The 22,833-nt window shown below is 47.1% G+C and overlaps 1 protein-coding gene across 2 annotated transcripts in view; it reads right to left on the reverse strand.

Annotated features, from left to right (window-relative positions):
* LOC110492510 (sodium/potassium-transporting ATPase subunit beta-1-interacting protein 4) overlaps positions 1-22,833 on the reverse strand; it is a 126,650-nt gene that overhangs the window by 49,937 nt on the left and 53,880 nt on the right. For both annotated transcript variants that reach the window (XM_021566897.3, XM_036947507.2), the window contains exons 3-4: positions 18,345-18,425; positions 14,390-14,587 (exon numbers count right to left, since the gene is read on the reverse strand). In XM_021566897.3, coding sequence (XP_021422572.2) covers positions 14,390-14,587; positions 18,345-18,425 — 279 coding nt within the window. The remainder of the gene's footprint in view (positions 1-14,389; positions 14,588-18,344; positions 18,426-22,833) is intronic.

Raw genomic sequence — 22,833 nt, forward strand, 5'->3', positions numbered from 1 at the left:
CAAGGATCGGTAGGATAGTCAGTTTAAAGAGGGTATGTTTGGCAGCATGAGTGAATGAGGCTTTGTTGCGAAATAGGAAGCCGATTCTAGATTTAACTTTGGATTGGAGATGCTTAATGTGAGTCTGGAAGGAAAATGTACAGTCTAGCCAGACACCTAGGTATTTATTGTGATCGCTTTTACCCACACGGATATCTATTTTCTCTCTCTCTGTCCTGTCCTGTGGCTCTGTTTGTGAACAGAGACCTAGGACCAACTTGCTTAGGGGACTTTTCTCCAGATTAATCTCTCTGTAGGTGATGGCTTTGTTATGGAAGGTTTGAACTTCCTTTTAAGTGGTTGTAGAATTTAACGTCTCTTTTCTGGATTTGGATAATTAGCAGGTATCGGCCTAACTCTGCTCTGCATGCATTATTTAGCATTTTACGTTGTACATGTCACATTTTATGTTCCCTTTGATGGCATAGAAGGCCCTTCTTGCCTTGTCACTCAGATCTTCACAGCTTTTTGAAGGTTACCTTTCGCGCTGATGTTTAGGCCGAGGTATGTATAGTTTTTTTGTGCTTTAGGGTAACGGTGTCTAGATGGAATTTGTATTTGTGCTGTCTCTCTCTCTGTCATGGTTCCTCTTGGCACCAGAGGGTGCAGAGATCGCACTAAAGACTTTTATTGGACTCTGGTGTGTCTTATTATTTCATTAATGTGTCCCTGTTAAAAGAGGTGTGTTTTCTGTGGTCTTTTGCAGAAGCTTGAATTGTTTACCATGTTGGTTCGTTTCCTGAGTGAGTTTTTGAGACTGATACCCTGACTACACCGCTCGCATTGCAAAATACATTAAGAAATCTATGTTATTCAATCATTGCACCCACACTGCTCGCCCTCGCCAACGAGCGTCTGCATATCCAAGGGCTAAAATAGAAGTTCTCTCTATTTCTGATGCAAATCGCGCTGCAAGTCCTGCTTCTCCCATCTCCTCATTGGTTTATAGAAGCAGGTACCCATGTGCCATCTCCTCATTGGTTATACCCACGTGGGTGATTGAAAGATGAACTGTGTTGACGGTCGTCCTGGTAATACTATGAACGTTTAGATGCCATATAAGTTCAAAGATTTAAAAAAGCCTGGAAGGTGGAGAAATGACTAGAAATTATTCGTCTGACCGTTTTATGTTTGGATTAATTGCCGGAGCAGAGGACCTTGTGCATTTCAGATAAAATAACAACTCAATGTTTATATCCCAGGACAAATTAGCTAGCAACAGCAAGCTAGCTAAATAGGACAAATTAGCTAGCAAGTGCAAGGTAACTAGCTAAATTGCCATAAATGTTTAATGCTTTTCGACCTGTCCCCAAATTTATGTAATTGTTTCAGAGTTTGTTTTGATATTTTAACCTGCGTGTCGTGATCGTGTTTGGTGTGGGGTGACAAAATACATTTATGCCCGATGGCGCAGCTGGTTTGGATTCCGTGTGAGTGTTTGTTGTTTTGTTTTTTTCAAGTGTACTGTGATCCTGCGGCTACCGTTTATCAGTAAAGTCTTCAGTTTATCCTTAACCACTGATTCCTCATCTGGTGTCTTCTCTGCACCTGGGTCCAACCTTACCATGTCAAAGCAAGCTTCTGAAACAACATGGACACAGCAGAGATCACCCAGATCTGGAATGTGGTAGCCCACCAAGGAGCACTGTTAAGACGGCAGCAAGAACAGCTCTCCCAAATCTCCGGGACCTTTTGGGGCACTTGCCAAGTTCCTCCAACCATGGCACGCCCCCAATCCAGGAGGAGCCAATGCCCAGGTCTCATTGCCCAGTGCTACAGATGTTGTTGTTATGGTTCCTCCAGGGAACAAGCACCGGGAACCCAAGATCCCAGCCCCTGAGCGGTATGACAGCCACCCAAGAGGATGCAAGGGGTTCCTCATGTAGTGTTATCTCGCGTTTGAGCTACAGTCCTCCTTGTTCCACACGATCGGGACATGATCAACTACATAATCTCTCTCCTCTCGGGCAAGGCCCTGGCATGGGTAAAGACGGTGTGGGAACAACAGCTAACATCTTGCAGATCCACCCAGTAGCCTTCACAGCCGAGCTACGACAAGTCTTCGACCACCCAGTCAGCGGACGAGAAGCGGCCAGCCGACTGTTCAACCTCCGCCAAGGGGCCAGACCAATGGCTGACTTCGCCATTGAGTTCCTCACCCTCGCCCCCGAGAGTGGGTGGAATAAGGAGGCCACTTTCCACCAGGGTCTGTCTAACTCCATCAAAGATGAACTGGCTGCTCTGGAACTAGGAGAGGACATCGAGTCCCTGATAATGCTGGCAATCAGGCTTGACAACCGCATCCGGTATTGGGTGAGACGGGGCCATTTTGACACCACTCCAGCATTCCAGTATTCGCAGCACCCCGAGCCCAGCATGGAGAATCCCATGCAGCTGGGTCGCACATGCCTGAGCCCATAGGAGCGTTACAGGCGCATGCGCGAAGGCTGCTGCCTCTACAGCGGAGGTCTTGGCCATCTTCGTGCTACCTGCCCAGAGCTGACGGGAAACACCAGGGCTCGCCAGGACAGGGGCAGACGCTGATAAGCTGTGCATTTACCTCCCGGCTACCAACTCGTCCGTTTGTGGTGGAGGTGGACACTGGAGCAGGGCAGTCCTTTCACAGTGGAACGACATGGACAAGTAACTGCATCCATGCGCCGTTCTCTCCAAGCAGTTAACACCAGCGGAACACAACTACGATGTAGGAAACCGGGAGCTCCTGGCAGTTAAGTGGGCTCTTGGTGGGTGGAGACACTGGTTGGAGGGAGCACCTCATCCTTTCGTGATCTGGAAGGACCATAAGAATTTGGTTTCCGTTCAAGAATGGAGACCACGGTCCGACAAGCCCAGACCCGATAACCTGACCCCGGCGGGGGACCCATTAACAGACTTTACATTCTGCGATCAGCCCATGTCCCGAGTACTGCAATGGGAACACTCCTCTAAATTAACTGGGCATCCAGGAGTTAATTGGACATTGGAGTTCCTGAGGCGGAAATTTCATCGTCTTACACAAGTTGCCTTCAGGGAAGGAGACCGCTGAGCTCATGATTATCCATGTCTTTTGACTACACAGACTTCCCCAGGACATTGTCTCAGATCGTGGAACCCAGTTCGTCGCAAGGTATTCTGTTCCCTTCTGGGGACATCGGTGAGTGTCTCCCAGGGGTTCCAATCTTAGTCGAATGGGCAAACTGAGCGGGCCAACCAAGAGTTTTTAGAAGTTCCTCCGCTGCTTTGTCTCCACTCAGGCCAGCAACTGAAGCAAGTTCCTCATCTGGGCAGAGTATGCTCATAACACACTGCCGAACTCGTCCACTGGACTGTCGCCTTTTGAGTGTCAGTTCGGGTTTCCCCCCATTTTCTGAACAAGAGGCCGAAGCTGGGGTGCCATCAGCCAAGGCATTCATTTGATGATGTTGCCGCACATAGATCAGAGCGCGATCCTCCTTGCTCCGCTCCTCTGCCCGACACCAACATCAGGCAAACCGGCACCGAAGACCTTTTCGGCTCCTCCGACCGGGTCAACGGGTGTGGCTGTCCACCTGTGATCTTCCCTTAAAAAGGTGGTCTCGCACATCAACCCAGTCGCATCAACCCAGTTACCTTTAGTCTCCAGCTTCCCAGGTTCATGAGGGTCTGTCTGTCCTTTCATGTCTCAAGCTGGTAAGGACCAGTCCATTCTCTCCACCCACACCTGCTCCTCCGCGCCCTCGACTTGTGGATGGCCGCCCGGCCTACACGGTTCGGCGTCTGGAGGCTCGGGTCCAAGTGACCCTGCAGTACCTGGTGGACTGGGAGGGCTACGGTCCCGAGGAGTGGGCGCCTGCCCGGTAAATCCTGGATCCGTTTTCTTGTAAGAGACTTCCAACAACTACGTGGTGGTCGTCATGGCTCCGAGGCTAGAGCCGCTCCTAGGAGGCGGGGTACAGTCATGGTTCTTCCTGACAGAGACCATGCTAGAGACTTTTATTGGACTCAGGTGTGTCTTATTATTTAATGATTGTGTGTCTGTTAAAAGAGGTGTTTTCCGTTGTTCTTTGCAGAAGCTTGAATGTTTTACCGTGTGCATTTGTTTCCTGAGTGAGTTTGAGCCTTTCCAGTGTACTGTGATCCTGCGGCTACTGTTTCTCAGTAAAGTATTATGTTTATCCTTAACCACTGATTCGTTATCTGGTTTCTTATCTGCACCTGGGTCCAAACTTATCACACCTCTCTCTATACCCTTCTGTCCCTCCCTCCCCACCCCCCACGGCCTCTCTGATCCTTTTTTGGGTGAAAAATTCTCTGTTCCCCTAAAAATAGATGAACAAGTAAAGCTCTCTGTTGAGACTCTTTGGGGTTTAATATGAGGCAGTCGTGTTTTTGTTATGGTATCTGAATAGCATGTCACTGACTCTCCAAAGCCCAGCTAGAGACAAAATGATCTATCCTCCTTCCCCCTCTTTCTCTCCAATCTTTCCCTCTCTTCTCTCTCCTCCTTCCACCATTTCCCTTCATCCCTTTTTCTATTCCTCTCTCGCTTTAGCTAGACTAAACAGATGTATACATGTTTTAATACTGATATATACTGAGCTTTAATGCAGCATGTGTTATCAACAGTGTATTACTGCTTCAGTGGTGGAACAAGCTTCACAAGCTACACTCCTGCTGAACAGTAGCTAACATTTCACACGGGCGTTTCATTAGTGGTTGAAAGCTTCTTTATTTGATGGTCTCATCTACATAAAAGGGACACACGCCAAACACCAGTAGCATAACACACACAACAGCAGAGTGTCAGAGTGCAAACACAGGCCTCCAGATACAGCTGTCACACAGACAGACTCCCAACAGCAGCTACATCACTCCTTCATACAGCTGGCTGTTTACTGTAGACATCGGAGTTAAGGGCCTCTCACACACACACGCACACCTGCATACCCGTGCATTCCCGCCTAGAGCATTAATAGGGGTCACTCCATCGCGGGCCTCTCGCGTGAACCCCTCAATCATCCAGTGACAAACATTCATCAATCAGGCACACAGGGATAAAGGAGGAAAAAAGGGGGTAGGTTTCCATCACTTGAAACATCCACCAACCAGTGTTAAGGTGGGAACAGAAAGCCAAGGAACACCACACACACACACAGCCCAGCAGGGCCTAAGGGTAGCAGACTACACTTATATTAGGATCATAATACTTGTGTGAGTGTGTATGCATGTGTGTGTGTGTGTGTGTGTGTGTGTGTGTGTGTGTGTGTGTGTGTGTGTGTGTGTGTGTGTGTGTGTGTGTGTGTGTGTGTGTGTGTGTAAATTGTGAGAGGGAGGGAGTGTGTGACAACTCTCTGGTGCTGTATACTGGTCATGTAAGGAGATGGTGTGTTTATAACCAGTGTAAACTGACACACACTATTCCAGTATTCCTTTGTTCCACATTAGTCCCACACTACCAGGATGATAGACCACCACAGTCTTATATCAATTAATTTTTTATTAGCTTTATAAAAATGACACGTACACACACAAAATCCTACTCTATTCTACATGTTCCCTCAGAGAGCAAGAAAAAAAAAATCTCCCTTTTTTTCTCTCTCTCTCCTTCCCTCCATCTCCCTCCTTCCCTCACTCTCTCTCCTAACTACCCTGACCTTTTCTCTCCCATCTCTGGAGGAAAGTTATTCTCATATACATTGTTTATGTAACAGATGATGTATGGAGACAGGGGGAGGACCACAGGAGGAGAGAAAAATAGAAGGAGAGAAAGAGAGAAGAGATGCTCTGGGGTAGAGGAGAGGGAGAGCCTGTGTTGATGAACAAAAATGTTATGCTGACTGGCAATGACAATAAAATCAGTTGATATTGGAAGTATTAATCATCTATAGGCACCCCCAGAGAGAGAGAGAGAGAAAGAGAGAGAGATGATGATGAAAGATACAGTGGGGCAAAAAAGTATTTAGTCAGCCACCAATTGTGCAAGTTCTCCCACTTAAAAAGATGAGAGAGGCCTGTAATTTTCATCATAGGTACACTTCAACTATGACAGACAAAATGAAAAAAAGAGTAATCCGGAAAATCACATTGTAGGATTTTTAATGAATTTATTTGCAAATTATGGTGGAAAATAAGTATTTGGTCAATAACAAACAAGCAAGATTTCTGGCTCTCACAGACCTGTAACTTCTTCTTTAAGAGGCTCCTCTGTCCTCCACTCATTACCTGTATTAATGGCACCTGTTTGAACTTGTTATCAGTATAAAAGACACCTGTCCACAACCTCAAACAGTCACACTCCAAACTCCACTATGGCCAAGACCAAAGAGCTGTCAAAGGACACCAGAAACAAAATTGTAGACCTGCACCAGGCTGGGAAGACTGAATCTGCAATAGTTAAGCAGCTTGGTTTGAAGAAATCAACTGTGGGAGCAATTATTAGGAAATGGAAGACATCCAAGACCACTGATAATCTCCCTCGATCTGGGGCTCCACGCAAGATCTCACCCCGTGGGGTCAAAATGATCACAAGAATGGTGAGCAAAAATCCCAGAACCACACGGGGGGACCTAGTGAATGACCTGTAGAGAGCTGGGAACAAAGTAACAAAGCCTACCATCAGTAACACACTACGCCGCCAGGGACTCGCCAGGGAATCCTGCAGTGCCAGACGTGTCCCCCTGCTTAAGCCAGTACATGTCCAGGCCCGTCTGAAGTTTGCTAGAGAGCATTTGGATGATCCAGAAGAAGATTGGGAGAATGTCATATGGTCAGATGAAACCAAAATATAACTTTTTGGTAAAAACTAAACTCGTCGTGTTTGGAGGACAAAGAATGCTGAGTTGCATCCAAAGAACACCATACCTACTGTGAAGCATGGGGGTGGAAACATCATGCTTTAGGGCTGTTTTTCTGCAAAGGGACCAGGATTACTGATCCGTGTAAAGGAAAGAATGAATGGGGCCATGTATCGTGAGATTTTGAGTGAAAACCTTCCATCAGCAAGAGCATTGAAGATGAAACGTGGCTGGGTCTTTCAGCATGACAATGATCCCAAACACACCGCCCGGGCAACGAAGGAGTGGCTTCGTAAGAAGCATTTCATGGTCCTGGACTGGCCTAGCCAGTCTCCAGATCTCAACCCCATAGAAAATCTTTGGAGGGAGTTGAAAGTCCGTGTTGCCCAGCAACAGCCCCAAAACATCACTGCTCTAGAGGAGATCTGCATGGAGGAATGTGCCAATATACCAGCAAAAGTGTGTGAAAACCTTGTGAAAACTTACAGAAAACGTTTGTCCTCTGTCATCAAAGGGTATATAACAAAGTATTGAGATAAACTTTTGTTATTGACCAAATACTTATTTTCCACCATAACTTGCAAATAAATTCATTAAAAATCCTACAATGTGATTTTCTGGATTATATTTTCTAATTTTGTCTGTCATAGTTGAAGTGTACCTATGATGAAAATTACAGGCCTCTCTCGTCTTTTTAAGTGGGAGAACTTGCACAATTGGTGGCTGACTAAATACTTTTTTTGCCCCACTGTATATATCTTCCTCTCTTTCTGTACAGTATCCTAACCCTCTTCACCTCCTCCAGTCACATCAAAACATGAAGAATGTAACTGGTAGGACAAGAGCACTAACTGCCTCCAGTATTGGTCAGTACTCAAATTATTCATCATAATGAACCATTCTCCTCCCAGGCTAAATATTTAATGGGCTTTCCAGGGTGACCTTGTACAGTCCACACAAAGACAAAGGGTAACACCCCTCCCTCTCCTCTCCCTCACTTCCCTCCTCTTTAACAATCAAGGAAAGAGAGGAAAACCAAAACAACTCAGTGAGATTTTATAGACTCAATCTCCCTCACCCAGAGAGAGCTGTTCCCACGGTGACAGGATAGAATGCCTGGAGGACAATACCATCTTAGTACAAAGCGCGGGTGTGGGGGGGGGGGATTTGGGTGGTGAATGGTAGAACCAAAGCCTGAGGTCCAGCATGAGATAAAGAAGGATTAGACAGAGTTTCTGTCATTAAAGAAAGGAGGCTGTGGGCTGCTGTTGGAGTCAACCATTTGAAACGTTTCATTGAAAGTTGTTCTATTTGGCTCCCAGAGCAAATATAGCCTGATGACATCATTGTCTAATCCTTCTTCATCTGTTATAGCCTGAGGTAAGGAGTAGTACATCATTTCAGAACACAGGCCACAGGACTCTACACTGATGTATTTTCCCAAGGAGCTTTAGTGGGGTGGAGGATTAAGTAGAAGTTACCCCTAAACACTCATACATGGTCACCGCCCTAATGGTTAAGATTTGGATTGGGGGAGTGAGGGTAATCTGATCCTAGGCCTGTGTTGGAGGGCAAATTCTACCTTGATTGTCGATGGGGCAGTGTGAATGGGATAGTGCCTGGGGTGAGAACCATGAGCACCTCTACCTATTTATGTAATCATGACTAATCTCCCCTCTAGAGGGCCTGTGAAAACATGACTGTGCGCATGTGCGTGCACGTGTGTGTGAGTGATTGGGAGTGTCCTAAACCCCTCTACACTACATTCCTACACATAGAGTAGTGGAAGAATGAGAGAATGAGACACTCACGATTTATGAATTGTTTGGATGGCTGACCATCTGTGAGCTATCACATAGGTCAAACACACCATATCTGTCGCTTTCTCCGGGGTGGGACCTTCTCATAGACACCGTTGGAGGCATGAAGACAGATGAAAACGTGAAATCGACTAAATGAATGTTACTGTGTGAATTAAATTGTCATGTTTGGATTGTTTCAAGAGTTCAGAAAGAGATACACATTTGTCATGTTTGGATTGTTTCAAGAGTTCAGAAAGAGATACACATTTGTCATGTTTGGATTGTTTCAAGAGTTGATAAAGAGATAAACATTTGTCATGTTTGGATTGTTTCAAGAGTTCATAAAGAGATAAGCATTTGTCATGTTTGGATTGTTTCGAGATACACATTTGTCCTGTTTTATTTAGTTCGTCAAAGAGCAGCAGCTCCTATCATTTGAATTGAGTTGATTAGATTACAACCTGGCTGTGTTTTCCTGTCTTTTGTTTTTATTAGCAAAGTGCAAAGAAATGTTCGTTCAGGCTTTGGGTGAGTTTCTGCTTGAATTTGTTTAAAAGAACAATGAATTTGTTCACACTTTGAGAACTTGTTACCAAGCTACCGTGTGTATCAGACAGTTTTTTCTATTAGAGTTAATTCTGAACTGAAGACGTGTGTATCCACTTTAAGTCGTAGTCTATTGGTGATAGTAATTTACTCTGAGCAGTCTGTAATGTATCATGTAGTTCATGTACCATGGAATTGTTTGAGCATGAATTCTTTCATGACTAATGATATTAGTTGAATTGAGTAAATGCATTCCTCGTTTTACAGAGTAGTTCTTTGATTGACTACACGTTCATAATTTAGCAGGTCTATTGGTAGTTGTCATAGACACTCCATGTGCTTGGGTACCACCTTGACATCTCTGATCTGCTTGCCTCAATAAATTAATGCTGGAACATTAATTACCAGAATGAGCTATTTGTAGATCTTAATAATTGCATAAGATGCAAGTTAGACACATGTTCATTATAGTCATACTACATGGTGATGAGAGGCTCGGTACCTTGGCCAGATCCTCTAGAGACAGGGCCTGTTGCATTTACTCACATAATATTGGAGTCAGATTGATAAATGTAGTTTATATATACAGTGGGGTAAAAAAGTATTTAGTCAGCCACCAATTGTGTAAGTTCTCCCACTTAAAAAGACGAGAGAGGCCTGTAATTTTCATCATAGGTACACTTCAACTGTGACAGACAAAATTAGAAAAAAATCCAGAAAATCTCATTGTAGGATTTTTAATGAATTTATTTGCAAGTTATGGTGGTAAATAAGTATTTGGTCAATAACCAAAGTTTATTTCAATACTTTGTTATATACCCTTTGTTGGAAATGACAGAGGACAAACGTTTTCTGTAAGTCTTCACAAGGTTTTCACACACTGTTGCTGGTATTTTGGCCCATTCCTCCATGCAGATCTCCTCTAGAGCAGTGATGTTTTGGGACTGTTGCTGGGCAACACGGACTTTCAACTCCCTCCAAAGATTTTCTATGGGGTTGAGATCTGGAGACTGGCTGGGCCACTCCAGGACCTTGAAATGCTTCTTACGAAGCCACTCCTTCGTTGCCCGGGCGGTGTGTGTTTGTGATCATTGTCATGTTGAAAGACCCAGCCACGTTTCATCTTCAATGCTCTTGCTGATGGAAGGAGGTTTTCACTCAAAATCTCACGATACATGGCCCCATTCATTATTTCCTTTACACGGATCAGTAGTCCTGATCCCTTTGCAGAAAAACAGCCCCAAAGCATGATGTTTCCACCCCCATGCTTCACAGTAGGTATGGTGTTCTTTGGATGCAACTCAGCATTCTTTGTCCTCCAAACACGACGAGTTGAGTTTTTACCAAAAAGTTATATTTTGGTTTCATCTGACCATATGACATTCTCCCAATCTTCTTCTGGATCATCCAAATGCTCTCTAGCAAACTTCAGACGGGCCTGGACATGTACTGGCTTAAGCAGGGGGACACGTCTGGCACTGCAGGATTTGAGTCCCTGGCGGCGTAGTGTGTTACTGATGGTAGGCTTTGTTACTTTGTTCCCAGCTCTCTACAGGTCATTCATTAGGTCCCCCCCGTGTGGTTCTAGGATTTTTGCTCACCATTCTTGTGATCATTTTGACCCCACGGGGTGAGATCTTGCGTGGAGCCCCAGATCTAGGGAGATTATCAGTGGTCTTGTATGTCTTCCATTTCCTAATAATTGCTCCCACAGTTGATTTATTCAAACCAAGCTGCTTACCTATTGCAGATTCAGTTTTCCCAGCCTGGTGCAAGTAGATTGTATTATAGTAGATTACATTCACTTACAAGTGTCCCTGCTATTGGACAGTTTAAGGATATCTGTACCTCTGACCTAAAACAGAACCTGGCATGCCACTATCTCAGAGATGATGTCCTAGTTGATGGAGGTATCGGCCCAGGACCGGAATCACTGCTCTGCCATTGGGTTATAATCATTCAGGGAGCTACAAATCTCCCTGAATGATCTATGTTGTGTGTGTGCTTGTGTCTGTTGTGTTTTCAACAGGGTGGTTGATGATATTGCTTTATGAGTGTTACAGCAAGCTCACAAAGCATAGCTCGCCCAGCCAAAACAACACAGATATATATTTCATTCAGCGAGATAAAGAGAGGGAGGGAGAAAGATAAAGCACGACACAGGCAGAGGGATAGAGAGAGAGAGAGAGAGAGAGAGAGAGAGCACGAGAGAGCACGAGAGAGGGAGAGAGAGAGAGAGAGAGCGACAGGGTTCGAGGGAGGGAGAGAGAGAGAACGACAGGGTCCGAGGGTGGGAGAGAGAGATAGCACGACAGGGTTCGAGGGAGGGAGAGAGAGAGAGAGAGAGAACGACAGGGTTTGAGGGAGGGAGAGAGAGAGAGAGAGAACAACAGGGTCCGAGGGTGGGAGAGAGAGAGAGAGCACGACAGGGGCCGAGGGAGGGAGGGAGAGAGAGAGAGCACGACAGGGTTTGAGGGAGGGAGAGAGAGAGAGAGAGAGAACGATAGGGTCCGAGGGTGGGAGAGAGAGAGAGAGCATGACAGGGGCTGAGGGAGGGAGGGAGAGAGAGAGAGCACGACAGGGGCCGAAGGAGGGAGAGAGAGAGAGCACGACAGGGGCCGAGGGAGGGAGGGAGAGAGAGCACGACAGGGTCGAGGGAGGGAGGGAGAGAGAGAGCACTACAGGGGCTGAGGGAGGGAGGGAGAGAGAGAGAGAGCACGACAGAGTCCGAGGGAGAGAGAGAGCACAACAGGGGCTGAGGGAGGGGGAGAGAGAGCACAACAGGGGCCGAGGGAGGGAGAGAGAGAGAGCACGACAGGGGCCGAGGGAGGGAGGGAGAGAGAGCACGACAGGGTTCGAGGGATGGAGGGAGAGAGAGAGAGCACGACAGGGGCCGAGGGAGGGAGGGAGAGAGAGAGAGCACGACAGGGTTTGACGGAGGGAGGGAGAGAGAGAGAGCACGACAGGGGCCGAGGGAGGGAGAGAGAGAGAGAGAACGACAGGGGCCGAGGGAGAGAGAGAGCACGACAGGGGTCGAAGGAGGGAGAGAGAGAGAGCACAACAAGGGCCGAGGGAGGGAGAGAGAGAGAGAGAGCACGACAGGGGCCGAGGGAGGGAGAGAGAGAGAGAGAGCACGACAGGGGCCGAGGGAGGGAGGGAGAGAGAGAGAGAGCACGACAGGGGCCGAGGGAGGGGGAGAGAGAGAGAGAACGACAGGGGCCGAGGGAGAGAGAGCGCACGAAAGGGGCCGAGAGAGGGAGAGAGAAAGCACGACAGGGGCCGAGGGAGGGAGAGAGAGCACGAGAGGCCGAGAGAGGGAGAGAGAGAGCACGACAGGGGCCGAGGGAGGGAGAGAGAGAGAGCACGACAGGGGCCGAGGGAGGGAGAGAGAGAGAGCACGACAGGGGCCGAGGGAGAGAGAGAGAGAGAGAGCACGACAGGGGCCGAGGGAGGGAGAGAGAGAGAGCACGACAGGGTTCGAGGGAGGGAGAGAGAGAGAGAGAACGACAGGGTTTGAGGGAGGGAGAGAGAGAGAGAGAGAACAACAGGGTCCGAGGGTGGGAGAGAGAGAGAGAGCACGACAGGGGCCGAGGGAGGGACGGAGAGAGAGAGAGCACGACAGGGTTTGAGGGAGGGAGGGAGAGAGAGAGAGAGAGAGAGAGAGAGAGAGAACGACAGGGTCCGGGGGTGGGAGAGAGAGAGAGAGCATGACAGGGGCTGAGGGAGGGAGGGAGAGAGAGAGAGCACGACAGGGGCCGAGGGAGGGAGAGAGAGAGAGAGCACGACAGGGGCCGAGGGAGGGAGGGAGAGAGAGCACGACAGGGTTCGAGGGAGGGAGGGAGAGAGAGAGAGCACTACAGGGGCCGAGGGAGGGAGGGAGAGAGAGAGAGAGCACGACAGAGTCCGAGGGAGAGAGAGAGAGAGAGAACGACAGGGGCCGAGGGAGAGAGAGAGCACAAAAGGGGCTGAGGGAGGGGGAGAGAGAGCACAACAGGGGCCGAGGGAGGGAGAGAGAGCACGAGAGGCCGAGAGAGGGAGAGAGAGAGAGCACGACAGGGGCCGAGGGAGGGAGGGAGAGAGAGCACGACAGGGTTCGAGGGAGGGAGGGAGAGAGAGAGAGCACGACAGGGGCCGAGGGAGGGAGGGAGAGAGAGAGAGCACGACAGGGTTCGACGGAGGGAGGGAGAGAGAGAGAGCACGACAGGGGCCGAGGGAGGGAGAGAGAGAGAGAGAACGACAGGGGCCGAGGGAGAGAGAGAGCACGACAGGGGTCGAAGGAGGGAGAGAGAGAGAGCACAACAAGGGCCGAGGGAGGGAGAGAGAGAGAGAGAGCACGAAAGGGGCCGAGAGAGGGAGAGAGAAAGCACGACAGGGGCCGAGGGAGGGAGAGAGAGCACGAGAGGCCGAGAGAGGGAGAGAGAGAGCACGACAGGGGCCGAGGGAGGGAGAGAGAGAGAGAGAACGACAGGGGCCGAGGGAGAGAGAGAGCACGACAGGGGTCGAAGGAGGGAGAGAGAGAGAGCACAACAAGGGCCGAGGGAGGGAGAGAGAGAGAGAGAGCACGAAAGGGGCCGAGAGAGGGAGAGAGAAAGCACGACAGGGGCCGAGGGAGGGAGAGAGAGCACGAGAGGCCGAGAGAGAGAGAGCACGACAGGGGCCGAGGGAGGGAGAGAGAGAGAGCACGACAGGGGCCGAGGGAGGGAGAGAGAGAAAGCACGACAGGGGCCGAGGGAGGGAGAGAGAGAGAGAGCACGACAGGGGCCGAGGGAGGGAGAGAGAGAGAGCACGACAGGGGCAGAGGGAAGGAGAGAGAGAGAGAGCACGAGAGGCCAAGAGAGGGAGAGAGAGCACTACAAGGGCTGAGAGAGAGAGAGAGCACGACAGGGGCTGAGAGAGAGAGAGAGCACGACAGGGGCTGAGAGAGAGAGAGCACGACAGGGGCGAGGGAGGGAAAGAGCAAGACAGGGACGAGGGAGGGAAAGAGCACAAGAGGCAGAGGGAGGGAGAGAGAGAGAGAGAGAGAACAAGAGGGAGGGAGAGAGAGACAAACTAGTAACAACTGGGTCTATAGAGAACAGATCTCGGTCTCCTGATCCACTCTCCAATATCTCTACCAATAACCCAAACACAGGGGGCCATTACAATCACAGTGACTAGACTTCCACTGTGAGAGACACGACCGGTGATGTTGTCTGTGTGTGTGTATAAAGGTATAACACCACTACTCACAGCAATGAGGATCTGTGTTCCACTGTGTAGGACCTCTATGTACTGGTACTCCATGAGACAGCCCATGACAGAGATGTAGGACTGGCTGTCCACGGTGCCCACCCCTGGCTGGGTCATCTCTCTCCTCACACACCCTGGACCGTGTTCACTCCACCACGAGTGGTGAGCCGAGATGTTAAACGTCAGCAGGTCACTGTCCTGTAACAAGAGGTTGAATACACACTTTAACATGTAACAGAATATACACAGACAAACACACATTTGTAAATAGACAAACACACACATGGACCTACACAAACACCCACACAAACGTCAATCAATACTCCAATACAGCAATCTAACCCCACAGCTGCCCCGCAGTCAGAAGGTCTAACTGAGAAGCCCCCTTTCAACACTGTCATTGTTATTCACTCACAGACCCTAAGGCACAAATCAACCCTCCACGTGACTAGATCCAAGGTTCATTTACAGGGACGGATCACTGTTGGGGTGTGTGTGTCTGTGTATGTACTATCGTTACAGGGTTTGAATGAGTCATGAGGTGTGTGTGTATGTAGGTGCATAGTGGATTTGGTTGGGGCCAGAATAAGATTCAGTGTGTGTGTGTCGTCCATTAGCTGTCTACCCTCCTGGCCAATATATTCAGTGTTGGGAGGGAAGGCTCCATCTGTTGTGTTGCAGCCCAGCCCCAGCAGCTGGTCTCTACATGCCTCATTATACAAGCCGAGAACAGGCTGCGCTGGGGCCCACCACACACACACACACACACACACACACACACACACACACACACACACACACACACACACACACACACACACACACACACACACACACACACACACACACACACACACACACACACACACACACACACACCTCTGTCCCCAAACAACCACAGATCCAACTATTTTGACATGAATATTCATTTTCACAGATCAATGTAGATCCCCATCACTGAGTGAGTCCATCTGGGTGTGACGAAGAGGCAGAGAGCTGATCAACAGAGGACAGGGAGGCAATGGACAAAGGAGAGGAGTGGAGGAGGAGGGGTCAGGCCAGGGTGCGACAGGAAAGAAGGGAGAGAGAAAAGGAGGGAGGGGATAGAATGAGAAGAGCGTGGAGGAGGACAAATGTAGGCTGAATGAGACAAGGACAAAGAGAATAGATGGAGAGAGTAAAATAGAAGTGGACAGAGGGGAGAAAAGAGAAGAGGAGTCAGGAGGGGGAAGAGAAAAGGATGAAGTGATGGATGCGGAGGTGACAGCACACACATACTGTACCTTTCTTTGTCCAGATGAACAACTCATCTGCTAAAAAAATCCCTGGGAAGGCAGTGGAGATATGGAGAAACCCCACTGGATGGTGCAAAGTGCAGTCATAGTGTGTGTGTGTGTGTGTGTGTGTGTGTGTGTGTGTGCTTAGAAGGGAGGGGTGATGGGTTTCAGTGGGTGAAACAGACAGCTTGATCCTTGGAGAGAGATGGGTCAGTATAGTGTGTGTGAGATCTCTATATAATGAAGATGACTGTGGTATACAAAGGAAAACCACTCTTTCACATCTTCTGGCATGTTCAATTACAACGTCGTTACCTCTTAGCAGTGTGAGCTTTGGCACAATACAATCTAAGACACTAACTGGCTAAAAGTTTGGGTATACCACACAAAGACACATTTCCTGAGACACACTCATGCACACATGCAGACTGTCCATAGGCCATAAGATTGGGAGTAGGCATATTAGTATGTGACAGAGTGTTTTCGGTGTTAGCCCTCTTATTGGATGAGGAGCTGATTTAACCCCTCGTAACCTGACTGTTACTCCACATGAGACAGATTGGACACCCAGGGTTAACCCTGGACATGGGTGGAACAGTGTCATGAGAACTAGGGCAAATATAGCGGACTAGTATCAACCTTACACATGGCAGCATAAAAACAGAATGAGCAGTTAACTGCAGTCTCTCTCTCTCTCTCTCTAACACACAATTCAGATATGATCAAACAGTCTCAGCACTCAGATCACACTTCTCAAACTGGGAGTAGAAAGGGAAATGACAAAAATCCCAAACGCAACACTCTGCCGGCACGGAAACAGAGACTCAGGAGACCTGTCAGGGTGTGTGTATGTGGTAGCGGGGCATCTTCCTGAGGCTGAGCCCTCTACTCTCTGAACCCTGACACTGAGAATCTTGGAATATGTTTTCCTCCACCTGGCTCCCATCTCCCTAGGATGACCACATGTTTTATTCAATGACACATAAATATATAGAAATACCGTATCTCAAAATGGTAGAAGATACACACAAGTCATGGGAGCTCCAAAATGGAGGTAGTTGCCTTGTAGTTGCCCTGTAGTGTAGTTGACCTGTAGTGTAGTTGACTTGTGAGTCAGAGCGAATAGGGCCTACCTTGGTCAACTACTGTAGTTGACCTGTAGTGTAGTTGACCAGTAGTGTAGTTGACCTGTAGTGTAGTTGACTTGTGAGTCAGAGCGAATAGGGCCTACCTTGGTCAACTACTGTAGTTGACCTGTAGTGTAGTTGACTTGTGAGTCAGAGAGAACAGGGCCTACCTTGGTCAACTACTGTAGTTGACCTGTAGTGTAGTTGACCTGTAGTGTAGTTGACTTGTAGTGTAGTTGACTTGTGAGTCAGAGCGAATAGGGCCTACCTTGGTCAACTACTGTAGTTGACCTGTAGTGTAGTTGACCAGTAGTGTAGTTGACCTGTAGTGTAGTTGACCTGTAGTGTAGTTGACCTGGTGTGTAGTTTACTTGTGAGTCAGAGAGAACAGGGCCTACCTTGGTCAACTACTGTAGTTGACCTGTAGTGTAGTTGACCAGTAGTGTAGTTGACCTGTAGTGTAGTTTACTTGAGAGTCAGAGAGAATAGGGCCTACCTTGCTCAACTACTGTAGTTGACCTGTAGTGTAGTTGACCAGTAGTGTAGTTGACCTGTAGTGTAGTTGACTTGTGAGTCAGAGCGAATAGGGCCTACCTTGGTCAACTAGTTGACCTGTAGTGTAGTTGACCAGTAGTGTAGTTGACCTGTAGTGTAATTGACTTGTGAGTCAGAGCGAATAGGGCCTACCTTGGTCAACTACTGTAGTTGACCTGTAGTGTAGTTGACTTGTGAGTCAGAGCGAATAGGGCCTACCTTGGTCAACTACTGTAGTTGACCTGTAGTGTAGTTGACCAGTAGTGTAGTTGACCTGTAGTGTAGTTGACTTGTGAGTCAGAGCAAATAGGGCCTACCTTGGTCAACTACTGTAGTTGACCTGTAGTGTAGTTGACCTGTAGTGTAGTTGACTTGTGAGTCAGAGAGAACAGGGCCTACCTTGGTCAACTACTGTAGTTGACCTGTAGTGTAGTTGACCTGTAGTGTAGTTGACCTGTAGTGTAGTTGACCAGTAGTGTAGTTGACCTGTAGTGTAGTTGACTTGTGAGTCAGAGCAAATAGGGCCTACCTTGGTCAACTACTGTAGTTGACCTGTAGTGTAGTTGACCAGTAGTGTAGTTGACCTGTAGTGTAGTTGACCTGTAGTGTAGTTGACCTGTAGTGTAGTTGACTTGTGAGTCAGAGAGAACAGGGCCTACCTTGGTCAACTACTGTAGTTGACCTGTAGTGTAGTTGACCTGTAGTGTAGTTGACCTGTAGTGTAGTTGACCAGTAGTGTAGTTGACCTGTAGTGTAGTTGACTTGTGAGTCAGAGCAAATAGGGCCTACCTTGGTCAACTACTGTAGTTGACCTGTAGTGTAGTTGACCAGTAGTGTAGTTGACCTGTAGTGTAGTTGACTTGTGAGTCAGAGCAAATAGGGCCTACCTTGGTCAACTACTGTAGTTGAAATGTAGTGTAGTTGACCAGTAGTGTAGTTGACCTGTAGTGTAGTTGACCTGTAGTGTAGTTGACCTGTAGTGTAGTTGACTTGTGAGTCAGAGCAAATAGGGCCTACCTTGGTCAAGTCTCCCACATCCAGGTAGTAACAAATGATGAAGACATTCCAGGCCACCCAGAGAGCCATCCACACTGTGTACTGTATAGGACACAAACACAACACCGGTTAACTACATATTAACTACATGCATGGTGGAATATATACACACTTACAGACACATGGGTTCATAAAACATCAGAACACATCATACATTGAAATAAGTCAGAACAGAAATGAAAGATCTCGGTGTGAATGCTGTTATGGAACACACTCTACACTGCACTTCACCGTTCTTTGATTCATGTGTAATACCCCCTCTGGCCTTCATGCTAAAGCTGCTGTTAGTCCATTAAGACTTAAAGGAGTTGGGTTTTAAACCAGCTGAGGGGCATAAACAGGTCTAAGATATAATTCAATTAACAGTGTTTACAAAGGGTCTATGTTACAAACAACAAACTAAAGAAAGTCGCACACTCCATATATAAACCCCCATGTAATTTAATGGGTTTTTACCAACGTCTCGGCATCACTGTGCCTTCTTCAGGGTGATGTCATGAATACTTGAACCAGGTTATGTAGACAAACAGTGCAATTAGTGCAAACAATGACAATAGTGAGGGGTGTGTCATAATGATTAAGTCAATTGGAATGAATTACTGAAACTTTTAAAAAACAATAGTTTATGGCATATTAAATATATTAAGCTATTGTTATCATATAGAAACATCATTGAATATTGTACATCATATTAGCATCCACATACATTATTGTTTAATTCAATTTCACATATTTAATTGTTTTGTATTTCATTTCATATTTGTTACATTGTTACATCTTTTGGTTCAACCTTAATGTATAATCAGCGTAATCAACAGGGGGAACATATTAGGTGTACCCTAATAAGCTGTAGAAAGAATATATCAATTTATAAGACTTGTTCATAAAAGAAAGAATTGTTCATAAGGGCCTGAAATCAAAGTCAATATTCAGACCACTAGGGGTCAATGTTTTAGATAGGATATCCAGTAAGCCTCCCTTTGTAGGAGTAGGATCTCGATGTTACCTCCTCTCCTTGGTAGAGCAACATGCTCATTGCCTGTGTATTTGAGGGAGGAGATGGGATGGTTAGCTTCAACAAAGTGAGCTGCTACTGGATAGTCAATGTTCTTACACCTGATTGAGCTGCGGTGTTCAGCTATGCGTTGTTTTAATTGTCTTTTCGTTTTGTCCTATGTAGGCTTTTCCATATGAACAGGTGATGAGAGAGATTACTTGGTCTTGCATGAGATGATACCCCTAACAGGGATCTTTCGACCTGTATGTGGGTGTCTGAAGAAATACGTTTTATAGTGCTATTGCACTGTGCGCATGAGCCACATTTGTAGTTCCCATTTGGGATCGGTGTCAAGAGTGTCTGAGTGGGCTCAGGGGGCAAGTCAGATCTCGCCTAACTATCTCCAATATTACGACCACCCTTATAGAGCACCAGTGGGGGTCCATGTGTAAGATTGTTTTGTCTGATTTCAGAATATGCCAACACTTTTCAGGATTGGTTTCCTTTTCTCCAAACCTTTGGTGCACTTAGTGCAAAAGATGGTTGCATTGTTTTTCTTCTTTGGTTGAGATTTTAGTAATTGCACTCTCGGTTTTTGAGATTTTCATCATAGCAGCTTCAAGAGTTTTGTCCTTGTAGCCTCTCATTTTGAATTGATCTGTCATTCTTTTAGCATTGCTGTCAAAATCTGTCTGGTGGCCACAGATTGATTGGCTCTACCATATAGCATAACTGGCTATATGGTAGACCATTCTTGAGGGGAAGGGGATGCATACGATCCGCACATAGCAAGATATTGCGATCTGTGGGCTTTGTGTATAAGTTTGTGTGTAATGCATCATTCTCTTTGATGATCCATATGTCCAGGTAGTTTATTTTTCTCTCATCAGTCTGCATGGTGAATTTGAGTTATTCAGAGCTCTCGTTTAGTAGAGTTTGGAATTAATTTAGTTCCTGCTGACTTCCTTCCCAGAGCACAAAGACATCATCTTATGAAACTATTCACCCCCCTTGGCATTTTTCCTATTTTGTTGCCTTACAACCTGAAATTAAAATAGATTTTTTTTGTGTAAATTACACAACATGCCTACCACTTTGAAGATGCAACATATTTTTTATTGTGAAACAAACAAGAAATAAGACAAAAAACAGAAAATAACATAAAATATTCACCCCCAAAAGTCAATACTTTGTAGAGACACCTTTTGCAGTAATTACAGCTGCAAGTCTCTTGGGGTATGTCTTATAAGCTTGGCACATCTAGCCACTGGGATTTTTGCCCATTCTTCAAGGCAAAACTGCTCCAGCTCCTTCAAGTTGGATGGGTTCCGCTGGTGTACAGCAATCTTTAATTCATACCACAGATTCTCAATTGGATTGAGGTCTGGGCTTTAACTAGGCCATTCCAAGAAATTTAAATGTTTCCCCTTAAACCACTCGAGTGTTGCTTTAGCAGTATGCTTAGGGTCATTGTCCTGCTGGAAAGTGAACCTCCATCCCAGTCTCAAATCTCTAGAGGACTGAAACAGGTTTCCCTCAAGAATTTCCCTATATTTAGCTCCATCCATCATTCCTTAAATTCTGACCATTTTGCCATTCCCTGCCGATGAAAAACATCGCCACAGCATGATGCTTCACGGTGGGGATGGTGTTCTTGGGGTCATGAGAGGTGTTGGGTTTGTGCCAGACATAGCGTTTTCCTTGATGGCCAAAAAGCTCAATTTTAGTCTCGTCTGACCATAGTACCTTCTTCCATGTGTTTGGGGGGTCTCCATTAAGCAATAGCTTCTTTCTGGCCACTCTTCCATAAAGCTCAGCTCTCTGAAGTGTACGCCTTAAAGTGGTCCTATGGATAGATACTCCAATCTCCACTTTGCAGCTCCTTCAGGGTTATCTTTGGTCTCTTTGTTGCCTCTCTGATTAATGCCCACCTTGCCTGGTCCGTGAGTTTTGGTGGGCGGCCCTCTCTTGACAGGTTTGTTGTGGTGCCATATTCTTTCCATTGTTTAATAATGGATTTAATGGTGCTCTAGGGGATGTTCAACATTTCTGATATATTTTTTATAACCCAACCCTGACCTGTACTTCTCCACAACTTTGTCCCTGACCTGTTTAGAGAGCTCCATGATCTTCATGATGCCGCTTGCTTGGTGGTGCCCCTTGTTTAGTGGTGTTGCAGACTCTGGGGCCTTTCAGAACAGGTGTATATATACTGAGATCGTGGACTTTATTTAACTAATTATGTCACTAAGGGGTGGGCCATGGCTACACTCAAAGTCTGACTCAAAAATGAGGTAGTTATTGGATAATACCAGTACAGTAACTTGTAAGATACAATCTTTGGATGGAACAAGGGTAGAGTCTGAAGGAAGTGTTGCAGCACCTGCAAGCCTCCAGTGTGTGGGATGTTAGTGAACAAGCTCTCCACATCAAAAGTGGCCAGCAGGGTGCCCTCTGGTATCCTTCCTAAGCCCTCTATTAATGAGATCACGTGACTTTGACATAAGATGGGAGATTCTCAACCATCGGTTTGATGTGGTAATCCACAAATGTTGAAATGTTGGATGTCACAGAGTCAATTGCTGCTACAATGGGTCTACCTGGAGGAGGAGACACTTGTTCATTTAATTTAGCGACTGTATAGAAAGTTGACGGTAGTTTCTGGACTTTGTACCCACCTGCCTGACCATTCTGCCTGCCTTGACCACGAGCCTGTCTGCCACTCTGTACCCACCTGCCTGACCATTCTACCTGCCTTGACCACGAACCTGTCTGCCACTCTGTACCCACCTACCCACCACCTTACCCTCCCTACTCATCCTAACCTAAACACAGTAGAGAACTTACCCTCCCTACAGACATCTAACATGTTGAGTCACCAAATCCCTTCCCTTCTTTTTCAAGAACGCTGACACACAAGTATTCTTCCCTCTATCTGCTCTTTAGTTACTCTCTCCGTTCCACTCCTCTCCCTCCTCTTTTCATCTTCCCTCCATTTTCCTAAGAAAACTGACACTATTCTTTCCTTCTTATCCCTGTATCCTCTCTTGCCTTTGGTTATCCTCCTCCCTCCGACCTCTCACACATTCCTTCCAATCTGTCTTTTCTCTCTCCCTCGCCCTTTGACTTCCTTTCCACATAAACACCCAAATTGAGCTTTGCTAAAATATTTTTTATGTCTTTGTGAATCTTTTATTGTTTGTTAGCTTCATCCATCCTATTTGAAGGAGTATTTATGTCTGTAATAAAACCCTTTTGTGGGGGAAACTCATTCTGATTGGCTGGGCCTGGCTCCCCAGTCGGTGGGCCTGGCTCCCCAGTGGGTGGGCCTTGCTCCCCAGTGGGTGGGCCTGGCTCCCCAGTGGGTGGGCCTGGCTCCCCAGTGGGTGGGCCTGGCTCCCCAGTGGCTGGGCCTGGCACCCCAGTGGGTGGGCCTGGCTCCCCAGTGGCTGG

Source organism: Oncorhynchus mykiss, chromosome 16, assembly GCF_057628025.1.
Source record: "Oncorhynchus mykiss isolate SJ-2025 chromosome 16, ASM5762802v1, whole genome shotgun sequence".
In the NCBI taxonomy this organism is placed as follows: domain Eukaryota; kingdom Metazoa; phylum Chordata; class Actinopteri; order Salmoniformes; family Salmonidae; genus Oncorhynchus; species Oncorhynchus mykiss.